The sequence below is a fragment of the Ipomoea triloba genome, chromosome 12, assembly GCF_003576645.1.
Source record: "Ipomoea triloba cultivar NCNSP0323 chromosome 12, ASM357664v1".
Lineage (NCBI taxonomy): Eukaryota > Viridiplantae > Streptophyta > Magnoliopsida > Solanales > Convolvulaceae > Ipomoea > Ipomoea triloba.
Window position 1 is genome coordinate 23,666,186 of NC_044927.1, and position 20,316 is coordinate 23,686,501.

Below are 20,316 nucleotides of genomic sequence, written 5' to 3' on the forward strand. Positions count from 1 at the left end.
ACTACAAAAGTCCAGTTTACCAATTTCTTGTTGGGGACATGCAGTATTGCATGCTGCGGCTTTGATACAAATCCGACCTACTGCATATCATGATCATTCCCCCTTACAACTACTACGTGGCATAGAACCAAACATTTCCCATCTGCGTATATTTGGATGTGCAGTCTATACTCCTATACCACCTACACATCGTACCTCCATGGGCCCGCAACGAAAATTAGGTATATATGTTGGATATGAATCTCCCTCCATCATTAAATACCTAGAGCCCATGACAGGAGATCAGTTTACTGCGAGGTACGCTGACTGCATCTTTGATGAAGATCATTTCCCGACATTAGGGGGAGGTAAAGTACCTTATTTAACAAAATGTCGAGAAATTTCATGGGATGAAAAAGATCTTCAATATCTTGATCCACGTACTAGTCAAACTGAACTGGAAGTTCAGAAAATTGTTAATTTGCAAACTTTAGCAAATAACCTGCCAGATGCTTTTACTGATTATAAAGGAGTGACTAGGTCCCATATTCCTGCTCTGAATGCTCCTTCTAGAGTAGAAGTCCCCAAGGGTCCAAGTATGCACACTGACACTCCCCACCGCCAGAAGCGCGGGAGACCAGTTGGTGCAAAAGATTTAAATCCGCGGAAAACCAGAAATGGTAAAGTTTCACAGTCACTTCAGGAAGTTTTTATACGTCCTGAAGACGAAATACCTAGTGAACATGCACGTGCTCCATATAACACTAGGGATGCGGAACACCTAGATCATAATATTTTGGGAAATGATAATGATCTGGTTGATGTAAATATAGAAACTGCCATAAATTTTGTTAATACAGGAGAAACTCATAACAGAGAATTGACAGTCGTCGACGACACTTTTGCCTGCGCAATTGCCTTGAACATATCACGTGATAATCTGGATCCAGAACCAAAATCAATAACCGAGTGCCGGAAGCGCTCTGACTGGTTAAAGTGGAAAGAGGCAATTGAGGCAGAGCTCAACTCGCTTAATAAAAGAAAAGTTTTTGGTCCCACCGTACTTACCCCGAAAGGTATGATCCCAGTAGGATCTAAGTGGGTGTTCGTACGGAAGAGGAATGAAAACAATGAGGTGGTAAAATATAAAGCGAGGTTGGTTGCTCAGGGTTTTACGCAGAGACCCGGAATTGATTTTGAGCAAACATATTCTCCTGTTATTGATGGCACTTCTTTCCGCTACTTAATATCACTGGCAGTAAAAATGAAATTAGATATGCAGTTGATGGATGTAGTGACAGCTTATCTTTATGGGTCACTAGATGCCGATATATACATGAAAATACCCGAAGGTATTGAAAATCCTTTTTTGAGGGAGAAAAAGGATCGCAACATGTATAGTATCAAGCTTCAAAAATCATTATATGGTTTAAAGCAATCGGGGAGAATGTGGTATAACCGATTAAGTGAATTCCTCCAGAAGAAGGGATATATAAATAATGATGTTTGTCCTTGCATCTTCACTAAGAAGTCATCAGATGGTTTTTGCATCATCTCTATCTATGTTGATGACATGAACATTGTTGGAACACACAAAGATATTGTGGAAGCATGTTACTACTTAAAATTGGAGTTTGAAATGAAAGACTTGGGGAAGACTAGGTTTTGTCTCGGCCAGCAGATCGAGCATCTCCCTGGTGGAATTTTTATACACCAGTCAAATTATACAAATAAGCTCTTAGAGAAATTCTATATGGATAAGTCACATCCCCTTAGTACTCCAATGGTGGTTCGGTCCCTTGAAGTGAACAATGACCCATTTAGACCTAAAGAGGATGATGAGGATATGCTAGGACCTGAAGTCCCATATTTAAGTGCTATTGGTGCTTTACTCTATCTAGCTAACTGCACTAGACCAGATATTGCTTTTGCAGTAAATTTACTTGCTAGATTTAGTGCCTCTCCAACCCAAAGACATCGGAAGGGTGTAAGGCATATCCTTAGATATCTCCAAGGTACAAAAGACCTCGGTCTTTACTTTGAGAGTAACCAGGATATCTCATTGATTGGTTACTCAGATGCTGGCTATATGTCTGATCCTCATAATGCCAAATCACAGACTGGCTATGTTTTCCTTTGTGGAGGTACAGCTATATCTTGGAGGTCTGTTAAACAGACCCTAGTTACTACCTCATCTAATCACTCCGAAATCATTGCCTTATATGAAACCTCACGAGAATGTGTCTCGCTAAGGTCATTGATACATCATATCCATAATTCATGTGGTATAGCGAGCGGAGTTGACAACCCCACTATCTTGTATGAGGACAATGCTGCATGTGTTGCACAGATGAGTAGTGGGTATGTTAAGGGCAACCTTACAAAGCACATTGCGCCTAAGTTCTTTTACCCACATGAACTCCAAAAGAGCGGTGAAATTCTTGTTGAAAAGATTCGCTCTAGTGACAATCTAGCAGATTTGTTCACTAAATCCCTACCGACGTCAATTTTTGAAAAATATGTTAACAAGATAGGGATGCGAAGACTTGGAAGATTGTTATCTTCAGGGGGAGCGATAACTTCTAAATATACTCGACTAGGTTATCGAGAAAACCTTGAAAAATCCTGAAGATTAAACCCAGAAGGTTTTATGGTTGTACTCTTTTTTTTCCTTTAGCTAAGCTTTTTCCCACTGGGTTTTTCTTAGCATAAGGTTTTTAATGAGGCAACCGGTACATCACATAATTAGACATACCATGTACTCTTTTTCCCTCGACTAGGTTTTTCCCATTGGGTTTTTCTAGCGAGGTTTTTAATGAGGCATAAGTATCAGAAGCAGTGGGAGCACAAATTGATGTCTTTATCAAGAAGCACATATTGTACTCTTTTTCCCTTACCCAAAGTTTTTTTTTCCCACTGGGTTTTTCTTTTGGTAAGGTTTTTAACGAGGCAATATAGTGTTCATCCTTTGGACATCCAAGGGGGAGTGTTATGAAACAAAAAGAAAATAGTGGATGTCCAAGTTGTGGTTCGAACCTTGGACCATTCACTTGAAAGCTAGGATCTAATCCACTTAGCTATCACGGCTGGTGGTGGCAGATTGCAGAACATTTAATAATTAAATGTTGACTGGAAAGCTAGTTCACGATGGAGACAAAAGCTATGGGTTAGGGGAATTGAACCCGTGACCTTAGGTTGTCAGCTAAGCTTTTAGGCGTTTGACAAATCCATCCAGACTAGCACAATTATATGTAATTACTGTACATATATATATTTGTTTACTTCTCTCCTGGTAGTATAAATACCCCCTCCAATCTTTGAATAAATCATCCCAAAAACTTCATATACAATCTGCTTCACTTCTTTCCCATTTCTCTGAATGATATCAATAATAATCACTCACTCCCTTCTCTCCATACTCTTGTTCTGATCTAATCCTTCTCTGATGGTTGCTTGTAATTCTTCTAGTTTTGTGCATTTTCATTTCTATTTACAACACGTTATCAGCACGAGTGCTCTAAACCAAATGCACAAAAACCTCACTCCACCATTTTTTCCGGCAAAAACCAAACCCACGCCACCATTTTTCCCGGCCAAAAACAAAAATGAAAAACAACAGCAAATCCATGTCGTACTCCGGCGAACTCCGTCGCAACCACCACCGCCGGAACGCTCCATGTCGCACACCACCGACGCAACCACTACGGTGGTTGGTAGCAACGAACGTAGTATCTTCACGATCCATGAACCTCCGTTCCTCCGCTTCTCGACCGGCGGCAAGATAACGGCGGACATGGCGGTAGCAGCCTCTATCTCCCGCCGTTCGTGAACAGCAGACGATGACGAGTTTCCTCTGGCGGCGGAGTTGGTTCCGCCGACGACGCTGTCCGACTTTCATCTTCTTCATACGATGCCGGCGACGAGCTATAGAGGAGTTGACGAACGACAAGATGGCCGGCGTCAAGCTCGATTTTTCTCTCCCTCACGAGTCACGGACGAAGAAAATGATGGACTAACAGTGTTTCTTGTTTTCTTATTCATATTATATATATACATATAATATTATATAATGGGTTTGTTGATTGAAGTTGCAGAAAATGGCAGTAATGGAGGGAGTGATGATGCAAAGTTGATGATAATGAAGATGAAATGGGTTGTGTTGCTGTTGTTGATGGATGAAAGGAGGATGAGACAAATAAAATAAAAACAAAAGAAAAAGTTGAAGAGGAAAACATGGTGGAGTGTCTGCCAAAAGAAAGAATATGACAAAAAGACAAAAAAAAAAAAAAAGGGAGACAAAGAATCCGAAAATTAGGAAAAGAAGAAGAAAAAGTGGAAAGAAACAACACAAAAAGGGACAAAAGCGAAAATAAAAAGAAAGAACAAGAGTATGGAGAGAAGGGAGTGAGTGATTATTATTGATATCATTCAGAGGTGTCATTTACAAATGAACATATGAACCTATATATAGGAAATAAACTTGACCCTTCGATACTCCAAAGGACACTTGACCCTTCATGGATCCAGAAATACAATAACTGGGATAATGGCCACATATAAATAATTATATTCATAACATTATAGAATTACTTCATGAAATTTGTCTAGTCATAAGAGTTTGTTCACTAATTATAAGGTTATTAGGTTTTTGGCAGAATTTGTTGCTTAGTGGTAAAGATAGATAGAAGAAATTTGTCTAGTCATAAGGAATCTAGCCCTGCATCTCATCACAGTTTTTTTCTTTGAATTTACCAATTACCTAAACTATGTCCTGAGTTTACTCACTGTTGTAATGGAAGTTTATGAGGGAAGTAAAGTAAAATGATTCCTAGTACAACAGGAAAACTTCAAACTATGATGCAGTTTATGATAGCTGCACTATGATATAATATGCTATAGGCCGAATGGAGATGGTCCGTGGCCGGACCAAGGGTATTTAATTTGCAGTTTGGGAAAGATACAAAATGTATTTGTTTAGCTAGGAAATAGGATTAGGTGAATGTAGAACGCTATATTTGTATTCTTTTTATTAAAAATAAATAAATTGTTTCAGGATTGGAGAATTTAATACAAAAAATAAAGGAAGCAAATCAGCTAATCAACATCAGAGCATCAATGGTGAACTTTGAGCGAAAAGAGCATTTAAAAAAGGCGGCTTCGGATTAATAAAAAAGTCAGATCTATTTAAGTACACATTAAAAAAAAATAATTATAGTAAGACTATTTATGCCCTTAAAATTTACTCTCTTTTAATGGGATATGACATAAATCATATCATTATTTATTAATTAATTTTTCTTTTTAGCATTAGGTGACATGCAATCTTTAAAATATATGTAAAGTTTACAAACCTTAAAAAGTGAAGCAAAAGTATAATGTTTTGAGTTAAGATAAAGTCTTTCGTCACATTTTCTAAACACACAATATTATTATTATTATTGAAAGATAATAATTTTTTAATGTGATGTGAAAGTATACCTATTTTTGAAAGTGAATTGGAATTAAAGAGATGTAGACAAAATACTGAGGAAACTGCAAATTTGATAATGTGTAACTATGACATACTTTTGAGCGTGAGAGAATTTGCATAGATAGAGATAGCTAAGAGTTCATCAAAAGGTCAGCTGTCAGCATAGAATTCACATACTCCTGCATTGCTATCAGAGGTTAGTTCTGATGAAATACTGTTGAAATGAAATCATCTCTACTGGGCACATGACAAACTTATATCTGACAAAACACTGGTTGTTATGTACTAAACTAAAACATGTTATTCAGATGGGAGACACTCTAATACATGTTTTACACAACAGATGTCTTAATTGTGATCAGATTTCCTCAAGGCTCATGTTCCAGAACTCAACTTCAAGCTCCAGAACGCGTAAAACTACACGTTCAGCTCTTGAGACGACGTCATCTGGTGCCTTGCTTAGACAGCGATTTGCAATAGATTGAAGGGACTTGCAATATTGACCAAAACCATCATTGCCCCATCTTTCACAGGTCTCCTTTAGATCTTCTCGGGTTTTAGAGCCTTCTTGCAGACAGTGGGCAAAGCTTTCTTGATAGACAGCTTCAATCGCCCAGAAAGCGGTAACAGCCACTGTATATTCAACTTCTGGGCTTATTAGGCTCTCTAAGAAACTGGACAAGGATAAAGGAGTTCTATCAGTGATCAAATCGTAAAGAGGTAAAACATTTATCTGCATATTCTTGGAATGAATATAGCCATATAGGTGAGCAGATAATCGATGCCAAATGGATTATATATGAAACCTGTTTAAGGTAATGTAGTGGGGTACTTGTTCTTGGAATAACATGCCAAGAAATATACAAAAGAAATGTCAAACAACAACTTCAAAAAATGCATATATAGCATCTTAACAAAAGATATAGATATATAACCTGCGAAATCAAAGTTTGTCATATTTAGTTTGAAGAGAACGAAAGAAGTTTGGGATGGCTTAATTTGAAGGTTACGACAAAAATTTGGCATGCCTAATATAAAGAGCAAGACAGAAGCAAATCATGGATATAAAGTAATCCCTAATAGTCGAGCAAGATCAGACAAAATGCAAGGATATCGGGATGTCTATTATTTTCAAGACCTGCAGTAATCGAGATTGGCCTTCTGAGGAAGGAGAGTGGTCAATGGAACATTCCACTTGGAAGCTTCTGCCTTGAACCATGATATTTCATCATTTAAGGAAGCCACACCCCCTAAAATAACCTCCATATCAGAGCCTTCATCTGACTCCTTGCAAGCTTTCAGCAATACACTCGCTACAAAGGGCACAAATGCTCTCACGAAAAGATAATCCTGCCCCTGAAATATAAAACAGCTAGGAATTGAGTATATTAGAAACTGTCACCTTCCAAGAATAGTTACAACAATTTCTTATTGTGTTAGAAAAAAAAATCTCTACTGGTGAGAGAGAGCTATATAATTCAAACTCGGGAATTGTATTTATACGAGTACAAAGCTCCTTCAAAGCCTTCCCAACTCCATTTTTTCCGGGTAGAATCAATTTTTCATTTACCCATTATCCATTTTGTATGTATAATATATCAAATTAAGGAAAACCCAGATCCAATTTGAGGTGGACCCACTAAAAATTATACTTTTAAATGTCATTTTTAGCCAAATTTTCAAACAATGTTTTCATGAACCACAACTCTGAAACATCAAAACAGAAGATTGATGATCCTCAAGTGCATTCTAGCGAAAAATCTCAGGAACTGTCTTCCAACTATCAAGATATGGTATTGAAATTTCAAGAAATGTTTCAGCTGACACTACTTCAACTTAATTGATTCAATTTTACGGACATTTTTATGCAAAAACTATGAACACTCCATTTTTTCTTTTACAGAATACATACCAGACTGACAGGCTCCATCCAAATTAGACTCCATTTTCAGTTTTCTTCTTCAATTACCAGAAAGGAAAGAGTATAGCTCAAAACGCATAAGAATTACAACATAATAGGAGTATAGACGAAAATACATACACAGAACGCGGCAGTGGTAGCAATAGTGGGTATTACTTACCAGCCAACGTTTGAAAGCTGAGACATCAATAGAGCCATCGCGGATGCTGAGGATGAAAGGGTGTCGAGTCGCCGCTGTGTATAGCGGCGCGTGTTTTTTCATCCATGTTTCGATCATCTTTGTTGTGTCGCCGAAGGTTAGACGACGGTCTCACAAAGCCTCGGAGCTTACTTAATTTACCAAGTGATACATTTGGAATAATTTCTTCTCCACCTCTAAAGTTTTCGAAAATTTCACTTTGCCCCTTTTATTTTGTGAAGGTGTCATGTGAGCAAAATCTGATAGGACTTCCTACTTGCCTAAACTCATGCTTCTGGTAGGGATGGTAATTTTTTTAGTTAAATCACGATATATTTTGAGTAAATTTTAACCGTAAAAGTCACTTTTAAATTCGTAATATATTCAAATTATATGACTAATTCAATTAAGGGGTAAAGTATTAATTATTGATGTATATATGAAATTACTTGTGAATCGAATAGACAATTCCAATCAAGTTAATCAGGTTATTGATTTGATAATTATTAGATTATGAGTTGGACTCTTAGAAAGAATAGTTTATTGACCTTCTTTACTGATTTTTCTCTTTATAATCACTTTTCGACTAAGATTATAATGTAGCGCCTTCTCTAAGAGCGTGTACATCAATTAACGGAGTACATTAACACCAATAGGGAGCATAAAGGGTGTTTATGACACTGCTAACTGGGTTTTTTGGTGTTCATTAAGAACTTGATACAACATTATCTAAAACAATGGCTGAAATCATAATCAACAACAATTGTAAACACATGACTAATCATTCAAGTTATGAACATGAGAAACCTGCACATTTCCATCACAAGAAATCATCTTTTCTTTTTATTCTCTCTGTGATCAAAGAAGAGTGATGAGGATGAAAATGAGAAGGGCAGCTATGAAGGAGTACTTGAGAGCGGCAATCAAAATCGCCAACGATATAACGAAGAGCTGCAGCAGGATCTGCACGCTCGCCCACGTCAGCAGGCCCGTTAATCCAACGGCCACGATGTTTTCCGGATCCGGGTCGAGCAACAGATCAACCCATCTCAAATTCAATTTCGGCCGCCCATTATTCCCCTTTCCTCCGCCGCTGCCGTTGCTGTTCAGACCGTTCTCCCGCTTTCCTTTTCCATTGTTGTCCGCGCTCGTGACGTCTCCGTCGCCGTTCTCCGCGGCGCAGACTGCGAAGAGGTTTCTTCTAGGGCTGAGTTTAGGGGACGGAGATTTGAGGAGTGAGAGCCGGCGGGATTTGAATCCGTGTGAGGGGAAATTGGTGGTGGATAGGTGATTAATGGTGGCCGATGACGGCGGCGGCGGCGGCGGGATGGGGGTTGAAGACACAGCGAAGGCTAACATCGGTAATTCGCGTTTCTCTTTGCAGCCATTGATCCGGCGATGATTATTTTGGGTGGTGTTTACTGTTTAGCCTCCCTTTTTTGTTTTCCGAAATTACCCCTAACTTTTGGGATCCTATTGTTCTAGTTTTGCAAGATATTCCCTGTGGGCGTTTGGTTCAGGGTATCTTAGATTACCTAGGTAATCTGAGTCTAGTAATGTCATATTATCTTGTTTGGTTCAAGTAATGAGATTACCTGGTAATGTTATATTACCTCAAAACTGATGTGGCGGTAATGTGATTACTCCCGTTTTTTTAAGTAATCTTAGATTACCTTGAATTATTCCAACTTTGCCCTTGCTAACTAATCTTTATATAATAATAATAATAATAATAATAATAATAATAATAATAATAATAACAACAACAACAACAATAACAACAACTAACAACAACGTATATAAAATAAATATATATTTATATAATCAAATATATATGTGTATATATTTATATATTTATTTTTTTAATATTAAGCATCGATATATTTATACATATAAATTAATAAATACACACTGAAGACACACATAAATATAAATAAATAAACAAATAATATATATATATATATATATATATATATATATATATATATATATATATATATATATATTATTGAGGACATTATAGTAAATTGATCCATATAATCTAAAATATAACCCTTAACCAAACAAAGTAATATTATATTCCACAATCCAAACCAAACACATAAGGTAATCTTACATTCCCACAATCTCACATTACCTTCCTGGAGGTAATCCTATTACCTAAGGTAATCCAAGATTCTGTGAACCAAACGACCCCCTAAGGTTTTGAGGTTATTGCGTTATTTCCCATTTATTTTTAGAGCTATACTATATTTTTCTCTTGTTTGCTTTTTTTTTTTTTTTTGAAAATTCTCTTGTTTGCTCTTCGTTAACACTTTTAAATTAGTTGAGATGAAGTAATGGGCTGATTAAAGGCCTGGTGACTGGTGAGTAATTGGGCATAGACAAAGGGCCTTTGCTAGATGGGCTTAGCAAGAAGGAGCATTTGAAGGTCACAACCGATTATATGACACTATAAGGCAATCGATTTAGGGATGGCAATTTCAATCCGCCCCGTGGATATCCATCCCGCATGAGTCGGGTTTTTTTGGGTTATATTGGATGGTGGATCGGGGGTGGGTTTTAAAAACGTAAACCCGCGGTGGATCGGGTTGGATTCGGGTTCTATGTACAAAATCCGCCTAGAACCCCACCCGATCCACCATGTGTGTGTATGTATATATATAATAGTAAAATAAGTACTAGTATGTAGTTTCTTATAAAACTTTCTATAACTTTTGATAACTTTTTACTATTTTTATATTTAAACTACTAAGTTTATTTTTAAAAATTAACAATTTAGTTATTATATTTGGATATTTTTATTATTTTTGTTTTAGTAGAACTAATGATTTTTTTTATCTTATTATGTGTAAGTAATTTAAATATTAATTTTTTTAAAAAATTAATAAGATGATAAGTGGTGGGTACTCGTAGTGGGCACCCGCATCTGGTGGGGAGGGGGTGGGTTTAAAAAAAGTCCACCCGATACGGGTTGGGGGTGGGGGTGGGTGGAAAAAATATAAGGTGGGTCGGGTGATGGATGTAGCCCTCCCCGACCCACTGCCATCCCTAAATCGATTAGAATGTAAGTGTCTAATAAGAAATTAGGGTAGACGAACAGTGTAAATGTACTTGTGAGTGCCAAATCCAATCATGCATGTGCTAGATGGGCTTAGCAAGAAGCTAAGGAGTATTTGAGGGTCACGAGTCACGACTGATTGTATGAAACTAAAAGATAATTGATTATAATGTATGTGTCCAATAAGAAGTTAGGGTAGACGCAAAGTGCAAGCGTACTTGTGAGTGGCAAGTCCAAGCATATCTAACATCAAGTATAAAGCCAGCGTAGCATGAGTGCAACCTAGGTTAAAATTAGGGTGTGACCTAAGTGAGCGCACAAGATAAGGCAAGCGGGCATTCGACTGAAGGGCAACAACGAAGTGTAGTTGAATAACAAGTAATTATGAGGAATTATTAAGGATGTGGTCAACAACATGGAGATTACTCACGCACATTGCATAATGTAGCATGATGGGGAAATGTATTCCCATACATACAAAAAATTAGTAGAACACATATCATGTTTAAGCTATATAAATCCAATGATTGTTAGAGTTTGGGAATTTTTTTGATGGAGTATAATGCATGCTAAAGATTGCAATCAAACAATTACACATTTATTAATCAAAGAGGCAACGCAACATGAGGTAGAAGATGTATTAGATGCTCGATGTCTTGTCCCTATCACTTTCTTTACTTCTCTCACATTTCTTACCAAGTTGTGTGGTTGGAATAAGAACAAAAAGTAAGAGCAAGTTTGGTTGGCATAAAAAATTTATTTATATACAATTAATAGATTATATACCTATTGTAAAAGTAAGAGCAAATTCAATAGTTGTGGTTTTTATAAGGTTTTTGTCATATCCATGTAAGACAGAAAGTGAGAAGAGGAGAAAAAAAAAGAGTCTACAATCAAAAAATAAAAAATATGCCATGTACGTGCCTAGTTGGCGCCACTAGGCGCAATAGGTGCGTGTAATGGGCACCTGCAAACTTACTTTTCTCATTTGTTCTCAAAATCTGGGCCCAGAACAAAATTATATTTGCAAGAGTAAAAATCCAAAAAATCACATTTCCATTAGTAAAAAAATCATAGTTTGAATTTTCTTCCTAAAAAAAAAAAACCTCCTAATAAGGTTGGTTGTTGCCATGGACTCGGGTCCACCTTGCGGATCCAAAACGGCGCGCCAAATGAATTAAAAAAATTGCTTCCTTCCTTGCGGTTAACTTGTCATTTGTCTCCAAAATTTGTTCCTTTATATTCATAATTTTTTTAACTCTATATTCACAATTTCATAACTCTGTATTCACAATTACAAAACTCTATATTCAACTGTTATTCTAGACTTGCATTTTGAACTTAGGCCCACCTTTCAATTTTTGAACTCTATATTCACAATTAAAAAACTCTATATTCAACTGTTATTCTAGACGAGCGTTTTGAACTTGGGTCTACTTTATAAGGTGGACTCATATCCATAACATAATTTGCCGAATGAGGTTACTCTAATATTAAGACTGTTAACCAAATTGAAAGAAGAAAAAAAAGAATAAAATTCACATAAATTTAAACATAACAAATTTATTTTGAACTAGGACGATATATATATGATACTCCGTATAATTTCTGCTTGTATTTATCTTTCTTCAAAAAGGTGGATTTTAACTTTTAAATGATTGAGCTACCACAAATATGACCTAAGTTAGTTGTTAAGTCCACTTCAATCAAGCCCAACACATTATCCATCAATCAATCATTATATATTAAAAATAATTATTTATCAATAACTCACATAGCAATGTAGACAATGATCTACAATATAAATTCTCATTATCAATTTTAGGTCACAATTTCATTATCTAAAAGAGATTATTATGGAGTAGAAGTATTTATTGAAAAAGTTGAAATGAAAAAGGAAACTTTTTTCGGTTTTTTTTTTTTTTGAAACAACCAACGCATATTATTAATCAAGAAGGTGAACAATACTCTCATGCGGAACTCTTTCAAACCCGAGGTAAAGAATTGCTAACAACAGAAGCAGCGAAAACATAAGCTACTCAGTTCGCAAACCGGCAAATAAAACTAGCATAACAAAAGAATTTAAAGAATTAAGTAAGACTGAACAATCATCATAAACATAGCCTAGATGCAAACTAAAACTAGAACGCTTAATTAAATTTCGACTCTTTGATTGCATTTTTTTTTTTTTGAAAACACTCTTTGATTGCATTAATTTTGAGGAAGAAATCAAAAGATGGAGACAAGAATCCATAATGGTTGGCAATTTATTCCATTAGTTGTTTTATGACTCTTTTTCTTTTAATAATTTTGTTTTTCCTATTAGAGGGGAGTAAATAAATCTTGTGTAAGATCATCTAACGGTGAAACATGCAATTTTTTAGTTAAAATGTAATACATTTATGATTACATATAAGAGTATTATATATTAACTAAAAAGTAGTAGTTTTCGAAAAAAAAAAAAAAACTAAAAAGTAGTACAAATCTTATCTAAAACGATTACACAGAAGACTTATTCAAAGGAAATAAGTGATTTTTTATTTTTATTTGTATGGAGTATTTTTTTTATGTTTTCCTCCAAATGGTGCTTGGTCTATTAATGGAAAACATGAAAACAGAGCTTTATTTATTTATTTATTTATTTATTTATTTATTTAATAAGCAATAACTGCACGAGATTGTGAAATTATGAGAAAAAAATAAGAAGAGAAAATATAAATTACATTAATATAATCCAAAAAAAAGTGATTTTAATATAAATTATTTATTCAACACATAAAATTATGTCAAAATCTTTTTAAATTAACCACATCAACTTTTCATTACGAATACTGTTCATAATCTCATCAAATTGACAAATTCATCTCCATTATTATTATTATTATTATTATTATTATTAAAAAATTACATTAATTATTCATCCTTTTCACATTAATTAATACATAAATAACATAATAAATAATTATGCCAAACTAATTTTTGACATTTATTGATCATCTCACTTGTCTTATATATTTATCATTTATTGATCAAACTAATCATTTTTTTTTCTTTTTTCTGTTTACAATTTCTTTCAAAATCCATTCTTATTCCTCAACTATTTTGATAATATTACATGAAGCCCTGTTGTTTTAATTTTGTCACATTACAATCTAGCTAGACTTTTATTTACTTACCACAATTAGTCCTTAATTTAAAATTATGTCATTTCACAAATTAATAAATATGGCTTACATGTAATTCATTATTCAGTTAAAAGAGTTTATGAGAGAGAGAGAGAGAAATTACATGTTGGAAGAAGAGGTTTGAATGAAAATTATATGTTAGACATCCTTATTAATTGTTAAAATGATAAAAATTAAAATAAATGATTAATTATTGTGGTAATCAAATAAAATTATGATGTAATAAGAAACAAAATTTAAAGAATAGGACAACCTCACAACAACCGAGGACTCAAAGCGAAATTTCTCTTTCCAAATTTAATCGATCTTGTGTATCTAGTAAATTTGTTAAATATACATACATTATATTTAGTAATAATATAATAAATAAATATCATAATAACAATTAAATTATAAATAACTCGAACCAAATTTTATTCAATTAATTAAATTGGTGAATCTCTCGTAAAATCGTCTAACATATCCTTATTCGTGAGAATGGTTAGGTCTATATAGAATCTAATGCTTATAATGGAAAGTGTAATACTAATCACTGATAAATTAATTGTTATTTATGAAGTAAAATGTAATACTTTTAAATCACAGTGCAATATTTAGGAGTTGAATAATTATTTACGAAAAAAAAATGTAATAATAGTCATTGATAAATTAATTGATTGTTATTTATGAGAAAAATATAATATTAATCATGAATTAAATTGATTGTTACTTATAATGAAAAATGTAATACTTATGAGGTAAAAATTTAATACATTTAAATCGAAATATAATATTTAAGAATTAGAAAGAAAAAAAAAACAAAAAAAAACGGAGTAATATTATGAGAATCTTGACTCGTGTCAGGAAACCTACGAGATTTTGCCTATGTATACATGATTTCATGCAAAAACAAAAAGAGAGTGTAAATGCATCATGCATGTATCCACCTTTGACTGGCTCATTAAATTTGCGTGACCTTATTCTCTGCAATTATCTTATTGCTGTACCCTCTGCCCTTCACTTCCTTGTTTGACTTTTGGTCCACACCTTCATTTTTTTCAACTGTAATAAATTTCACATGTAATAATATCCTAAACGTGGCCAAAGATGTAGTTGTAGAACGGTATAATTGTGACTCTCTCAAATAGAATGTCAGATATTCAAATTCTAGCGGGGACATTGACGGTTAAAGGTTACAACACAAATCACCAAACAAAATACTAATTGACCATTTCCTGGCCATTTAATAAGATTCTTCAAACAAGACCAAATTAAAGTTTCTTCATAGAAAAAGAAAAAGAAAATGTATAATGATATTTTGCTGTCTCTCTTATTTTTTAGTTGTCAAATTTTACGAATTTTCACTATTTGTTTTTTTACTTGGGGAAAAGAGTATTGATTAGTAAATGGGGGTGACGAAAGTAGAATTAGGGCATGAGAAATTACAACTTTGACCCACTAATTTTAGATTTAATAAAGTTTAAATTTGTTTATTGAGAATTATGTGAATGTTGGGTGAAAATTGCTATAGAACAACAATTGAAGGATGAAAAAGTGGCTTCAAAAAGATCAATGGTTGAATAAGCCTATAATATGTAGTGACTAATTTTCTCACTGAATTTATAGGCATTAATCTCTGACAGGGGACAACTAGACAGAAAATTTAAAATTGCTCCATACTCAAGTCAATGATCGATCTCTGTATAATGTTTAATTAGGGTAGATAAATTTATTCCACCCAACCACATTGTTCCTAGGTTGGTTGCTATATGTACATGACTTTAAGTCTCCACGTCATGTAATGTATATGAGACACGTGGAGTGTATAGTGTAGAGACATATTTCTTAAGCATCTAGAAAGGAATTAAATGAAGAGTGGGAAGTAGTTGGAGAGTGACTCCTACCTGTCTTTGCTGCTCCACCGTTGCGCCTCCCCATCCTCTTCTTCCATTTCTGCTTCTTTTCATGCATTTCCCTCCTTTTTTTTTTTTTTTTTTTAATACACCAAAAATTAAACTCAAAATTTCTTATAAGAATTTTCATATCTTAAGTCACCCCACTATAAAATTGTTGTTACTTATGAATATCCTTTTAAAGTTCTTTTTACACTATACTTTTTCTTTTCAGACGTTTGATGATGTGAAGCGACAAAATTAAAATAAATAATATTACATTTCCTTCCTAATTTTACATTATCACTTGATAATATTTGATTGACTCTTTATATGTGTTATTCATAAGTAGATTTTTTTTAAAATGTTAGATGAAGTTGACCAATTCATAGTAGTTAATGGATTACCTTAGGAAATGAACAGTAGATCTTAATTAAGTGCATTATTAATTATCATTTATCCGCAAATGTACTATATATTAAGCTTGTTTAGTGTAAGACCAAAGTTCAGAATAATTATAAAAATTTCATTACATTTTTCTCTTTATTTTCTGTCATTGTCCACCCGATCATCCCATTTGGATGGTTGAAATTATTTTACATTTTTTACAAGACATGGTTCTTATTTAAACTACGCGCACATGTACACACTCATACACACAATTTACGAGTGACTAATGGATATAAAGAATTGTATTTTCATGTCAAGAGTGAACATTAGAAAGTGAATTCAGCGGTGGAAAGTAGCATTTTTCTATTAATTAATATGCATGAAATCTCCATTTAATTTCATTGCTCTTTTTTGTTTTTTTTTTTTTTTTGTATTTAAAATTTTCCTAACATTTCCCAATTTATCATTAAACACTTAATTTTATTTTTGGTCCTAAATTTATAGGTGTCAATTCACTTTTAGTCTTTTATTAGAACACCCCTTTTGTCCTAGTATTATTGTGACATGACCATTTTTTGTCATCTGAGTTTCGTCAACAAAATCGTTAAAATGTTATTAAATACAAAGATATTTCTATCCTTTTTATACAAAATGGGTTGATCCGTTAAATGATTTTATTGATAGAAGACAAAAAATGAACATGTCACAATAATACTATTATCAAATGAGGATGTTTCGAAAAAAAATGGACTAAAAGTGAATTATTACTTATAAATTTATAATAAAAAAATGGAATTAACTCAACATTAAATGTACCCATACTTTTAGTCTAACAAACTTCATTTACTCATATAATTTAATGATAAGAACTACTGTCAATTCTATCCCTTAATAGAAGTATTAGTTGGCTGCATTATTTAAATGGCATAGCTGTCATCTATAAATGGACAAAATATTATTTGGACCCTCCATTCCAAGGTCAACACCATCATTCATAAGCACATAAATACTTTCTCCTAAATGCATGTGTTTTCATCCATTCTCTCTCCATACTTTTTTGTGCTTGGCCTCACCCATTAATGTAAAATAATTCAAACCATTTACATTTACTTGTAATATTATTAAATAATGTTATATTTTATAATAAAAAAAAAGCACCACATTACAAAATTTATATGACATTATTTCACCTAAATTAAGCATATCAAATATGAAATTCCAGGTATCTAAAATAAATTCAAATATTGCCCGAACCTGAATACAAAATAGTTATTTAATTCAAAACCAAATTTCAGATATCCAAAATAAATTCAGATATTATGGTGAGGAGTGGCACAACACATTTTGCCATATTATCAAAGTGTGAAGTTCTTGAATTGCCTTAATTGATGTCCACCTGTAATTTCATGCTTTAAACCTTACTTATACCCCTCCCCAAACCCTTCTCTATTATCTCCACTCTCATCACCTTCTCCCATTGTTTCACCATTAAATAAGCTTTCATTCAAGAATGGATTCTCCTTCTTCTTCTTCTTCTTTTTCCTCAGTTTCCCCATATTATCACCACATTTTCACTGCATTAGCATGCTTGATTTCCGCCTTAATCTTCTTCTTTTCACGAAAATCCAAGTCCAAGAGGCTGAACCTGCCGCCGGGCCCTCCCGGTTGGCCGGTGGTCGGAAATCTTTTCCAGGTGGCTCGCTCCGGGAAGCCGTTTTTTCAGTACGTGAGGGATGATCTTAGGCCCAAGTATGGGCCCATTTTCACTCTCAGAATGGGGACGAGAACTATGATTGTGATCAGCAGTGCGGAATTAGTCCACGAAGCTTTGATCGAGAAGGGCCAGGTTTTCGCGTCTCGGCCCAGGGAAAACCCGACGCGGTCCATTTTCAGCTGCAATAAGTTCACGGTGAACGCGGCGGTGTACGGCCCCGTGTGGCGGTCGTTGCGGCGGAATATGGTGCAGAATATGCTTAGCTCCTCTCGACTCAAGGAGTTCCGGCGCGCCAGAGAGGTCGCGATGGATAAGATGATCGATAAGATTTTAACGGAGGCGGCGGCGAACGGCGGCGCGGTTTGGGTGCTGAGAAACGCGCGTTTCGCGGTTTTCTGTATTTTGCTCGCTATGTGTTTTGGAATCGAAATGGACGAGGAAATGATCACCACCGTTGATCAGATGATGAAAAAGGTGTTGATTGTGCTTGATCCAAGGGTGGACGATTATCTCCCGATTTTAAGCCCTTTTTTCTCCAAACAAAGAAAAAGGGCTATGGAGGTGAGGAAAGAGCAAATCGAAACGATCGTTCCGTTCATAGAAAAGCGCCGCCGCGCTTTGCAAAACCCTGGCTCGGACAAAACGGCGTCGTCCTTTTCCTACCTGGACACTCTGTTTAACCTCAAGATCGAAGGGAGGAAATCGGAGCCGACGAATGCGGAGATGGTGACACTTGTCTCCGAGTTCCTCAACGGCGGCACCGACACCACCGGCACCGCCATTGAATGGGCGGTGGCGCGTATGATCCACGCTCCGGCGTTACAGTCGCGTCTGTACGACGAAATCAAGCGCGTCGTCGGAGAGAGGAAAGTCGCCGAGGCCGACGTGGAGAAACTGCCGTACCTCAACGCCTTCGTAATGGAGCTTCTTCGCAAACACCCGCCGACGCACCTGTCGTTGACCCACGCGGTGATCGAGCCGGCGAAATTGGGCGGCTACGACGTTCCGACCGACTGCAACGTCGAGATTTTCCTGCCGGGGATTTCGGAGGATCCGAAGATATGGCCCGACCCGGACGCGTTCGACCCGGATCGATTCCTCTCCGGCAAGGAAGCCGCCGACATCACCGGCGTCACCGGAGTGAAGATGATCCCGTTCGGCGTCGGCCGGAGAATCTGCCCCGGCTTAAACATGGCGATGATGCACGTGAATCTGATGATTGCAAGGTTGGTTCAGGAATTCGAATGGTCCGTTTACCCGGAAAATGGCAAAGTGGATTTCAGTGAGAAATGGGAGTTCACTGTGGTGATGAAGAACCCTCTTAGAGCCAAGGTCAAGCCAAGGGCATAATGGGCATCCCAAGTTTATATTTATTTATAGATTATAATTTTCAAAATTATGTGATTTTGTTTAAAAAATAAAAGGGTACTTGATCATCTTCTTTTGCTGGGAATTGAATATGTAATTGTATTAGCATTTCGAACTTTGATGTTAATCATCTTGACAATTTTATTTCTCGTAATTAAACGATTCAAAGTCATAAAGTTTATAAGAACATTTTTTAATCTATGTACTTTATAATTGATTAAATTATGTGTATGTGGAATCATAAATCATAGTCATATGAGAAGCACTCTTAATTTTTACTCACAAAGAAAAAAAGAGTTTTATTACGTGCACTCTTAATTTTTACTCGTTCATTATCAGTGCATGATATAAGAAACAATGATGACTGATGAGTATTGTGCATGTCTAAGTCTTAAGAAAGGCGACTGAGCTTAACCCTTGAATGTAAAATTCAGAAAAAATTTCCTAGAACTCTCACACGTTAATATTTATATAAATTGTGTGAAAAAATTAAATCACGATAGCTCAATAATTTTTAAGGGAATGAACGGGATTTATAAGGAATTGCCCCACATAATTATAAAACTCTCACATTGACAAGATTTGATTATGCCTACTTTGTATAATCTGTCCCACAAGTGAGCTTGACCCGGACAGATTGCAATATTGTTTCTAATTACATTTTGTTATTCACATCTCGGCAATAAATATGTACTAAAAGGCGATTGGACATCTCTTTAATGCTGTATTTTGATTTATTGAGATTTTTAATATAGAGTAATCTAATTATGTTTTAATTATTTTGAAGTCAAACAACAGTAAAAAAAACCGTTCTATACTATAGACTATTACACTGGAGTCAATGCATAAAATTGTTTTAATTAATACAGAGTATTCAATTATTCATGCTTAAAGCAAAAAAAACAATAGTAAAAATACTATCATTTGCACAATTTAAATTTCATACATTTCTACACAAAAAATTGACTTAATTCTACTGATGATGAGACTATACAGTAAGTCTACCGATATCATAACTTGAGGGACAATAAAATTTGGGAAAATGCAACACATACTTCCAACATTTACTCAGGCACTTAAACTTTTGATAAAATCCATATAATAAAAATGCTTTATCATATCATATAAGAGAATAAAAGTAATATTTGATGTATATGCAGTAAAATTCCAAGATATGAG

At 34.9% G+C, this 20,316-nt stretch overlaps 3 protein-coding genes across 3 annotated transcripts; 1 reads left to right on the top strand and 2 right to left on the bottom strand.

Moving 5' to 3' along the window:
* Positions 1–5,553: 5,553 nt before the first annotated feature.
* On the bottom strand, positions 5,554–7,736 carry LOC115998655 (probable bifunctional TENA-E protein). The gene is made up of 3 exons (XM_031238279.1): positions 7,531–7,736; positions 6,588–6,805; positions 5,554–6,123 (listed from the first exon to the last, which is right to left on the bottom strand). Exons 1-3 carry the CDS (start codon positions 7,645–7,647, stop codon positions 5,808–5,810), a joined length of 651 nt encoding a protein of 216 aa, XP_031094139.1. The 5' UTR covers positions 7,648–7,736; the 3' UTR covers positions 5,554–5,807.
* A 391-nt stretch (positions 7,737–8,127) lies between these two features.
* LOC115998653 lies at positions 8,128–8,986 on the bottom strand. Its single transcript, XM_031238275.1, has one exon. It carries the CDS (start codon positions 8,905–8,907, stop codon positions 8,407–8,409), a length of 501 nt encoding a protein of 166 aa, XP_031094135.1. The 5' UTR covers positions 8,908–8,986; the 3' UTR covers positions 8,128–8,406.
* An 8,456-nt stretch (positions 8,987–17,442) lies between these two features.
* Positions 17,443–19,324, top strand: LOC115998203 (cytochrome P450 77A2-like). Its single transcript, XM_031237701.1, has one exon. It carries the CDS (start codon positions 17,566–17,568, stop codon positions 19,117–19,119), a length of 1,554 nt encoding a protein of 517 aa, XP_031093561.1. The 5' UTR covers positions 17,443–17,565; the 3' UTR covers positions 19,120–19,324.
* Positions 19,325–20,316: the final 992 nt, after the last annotated feature.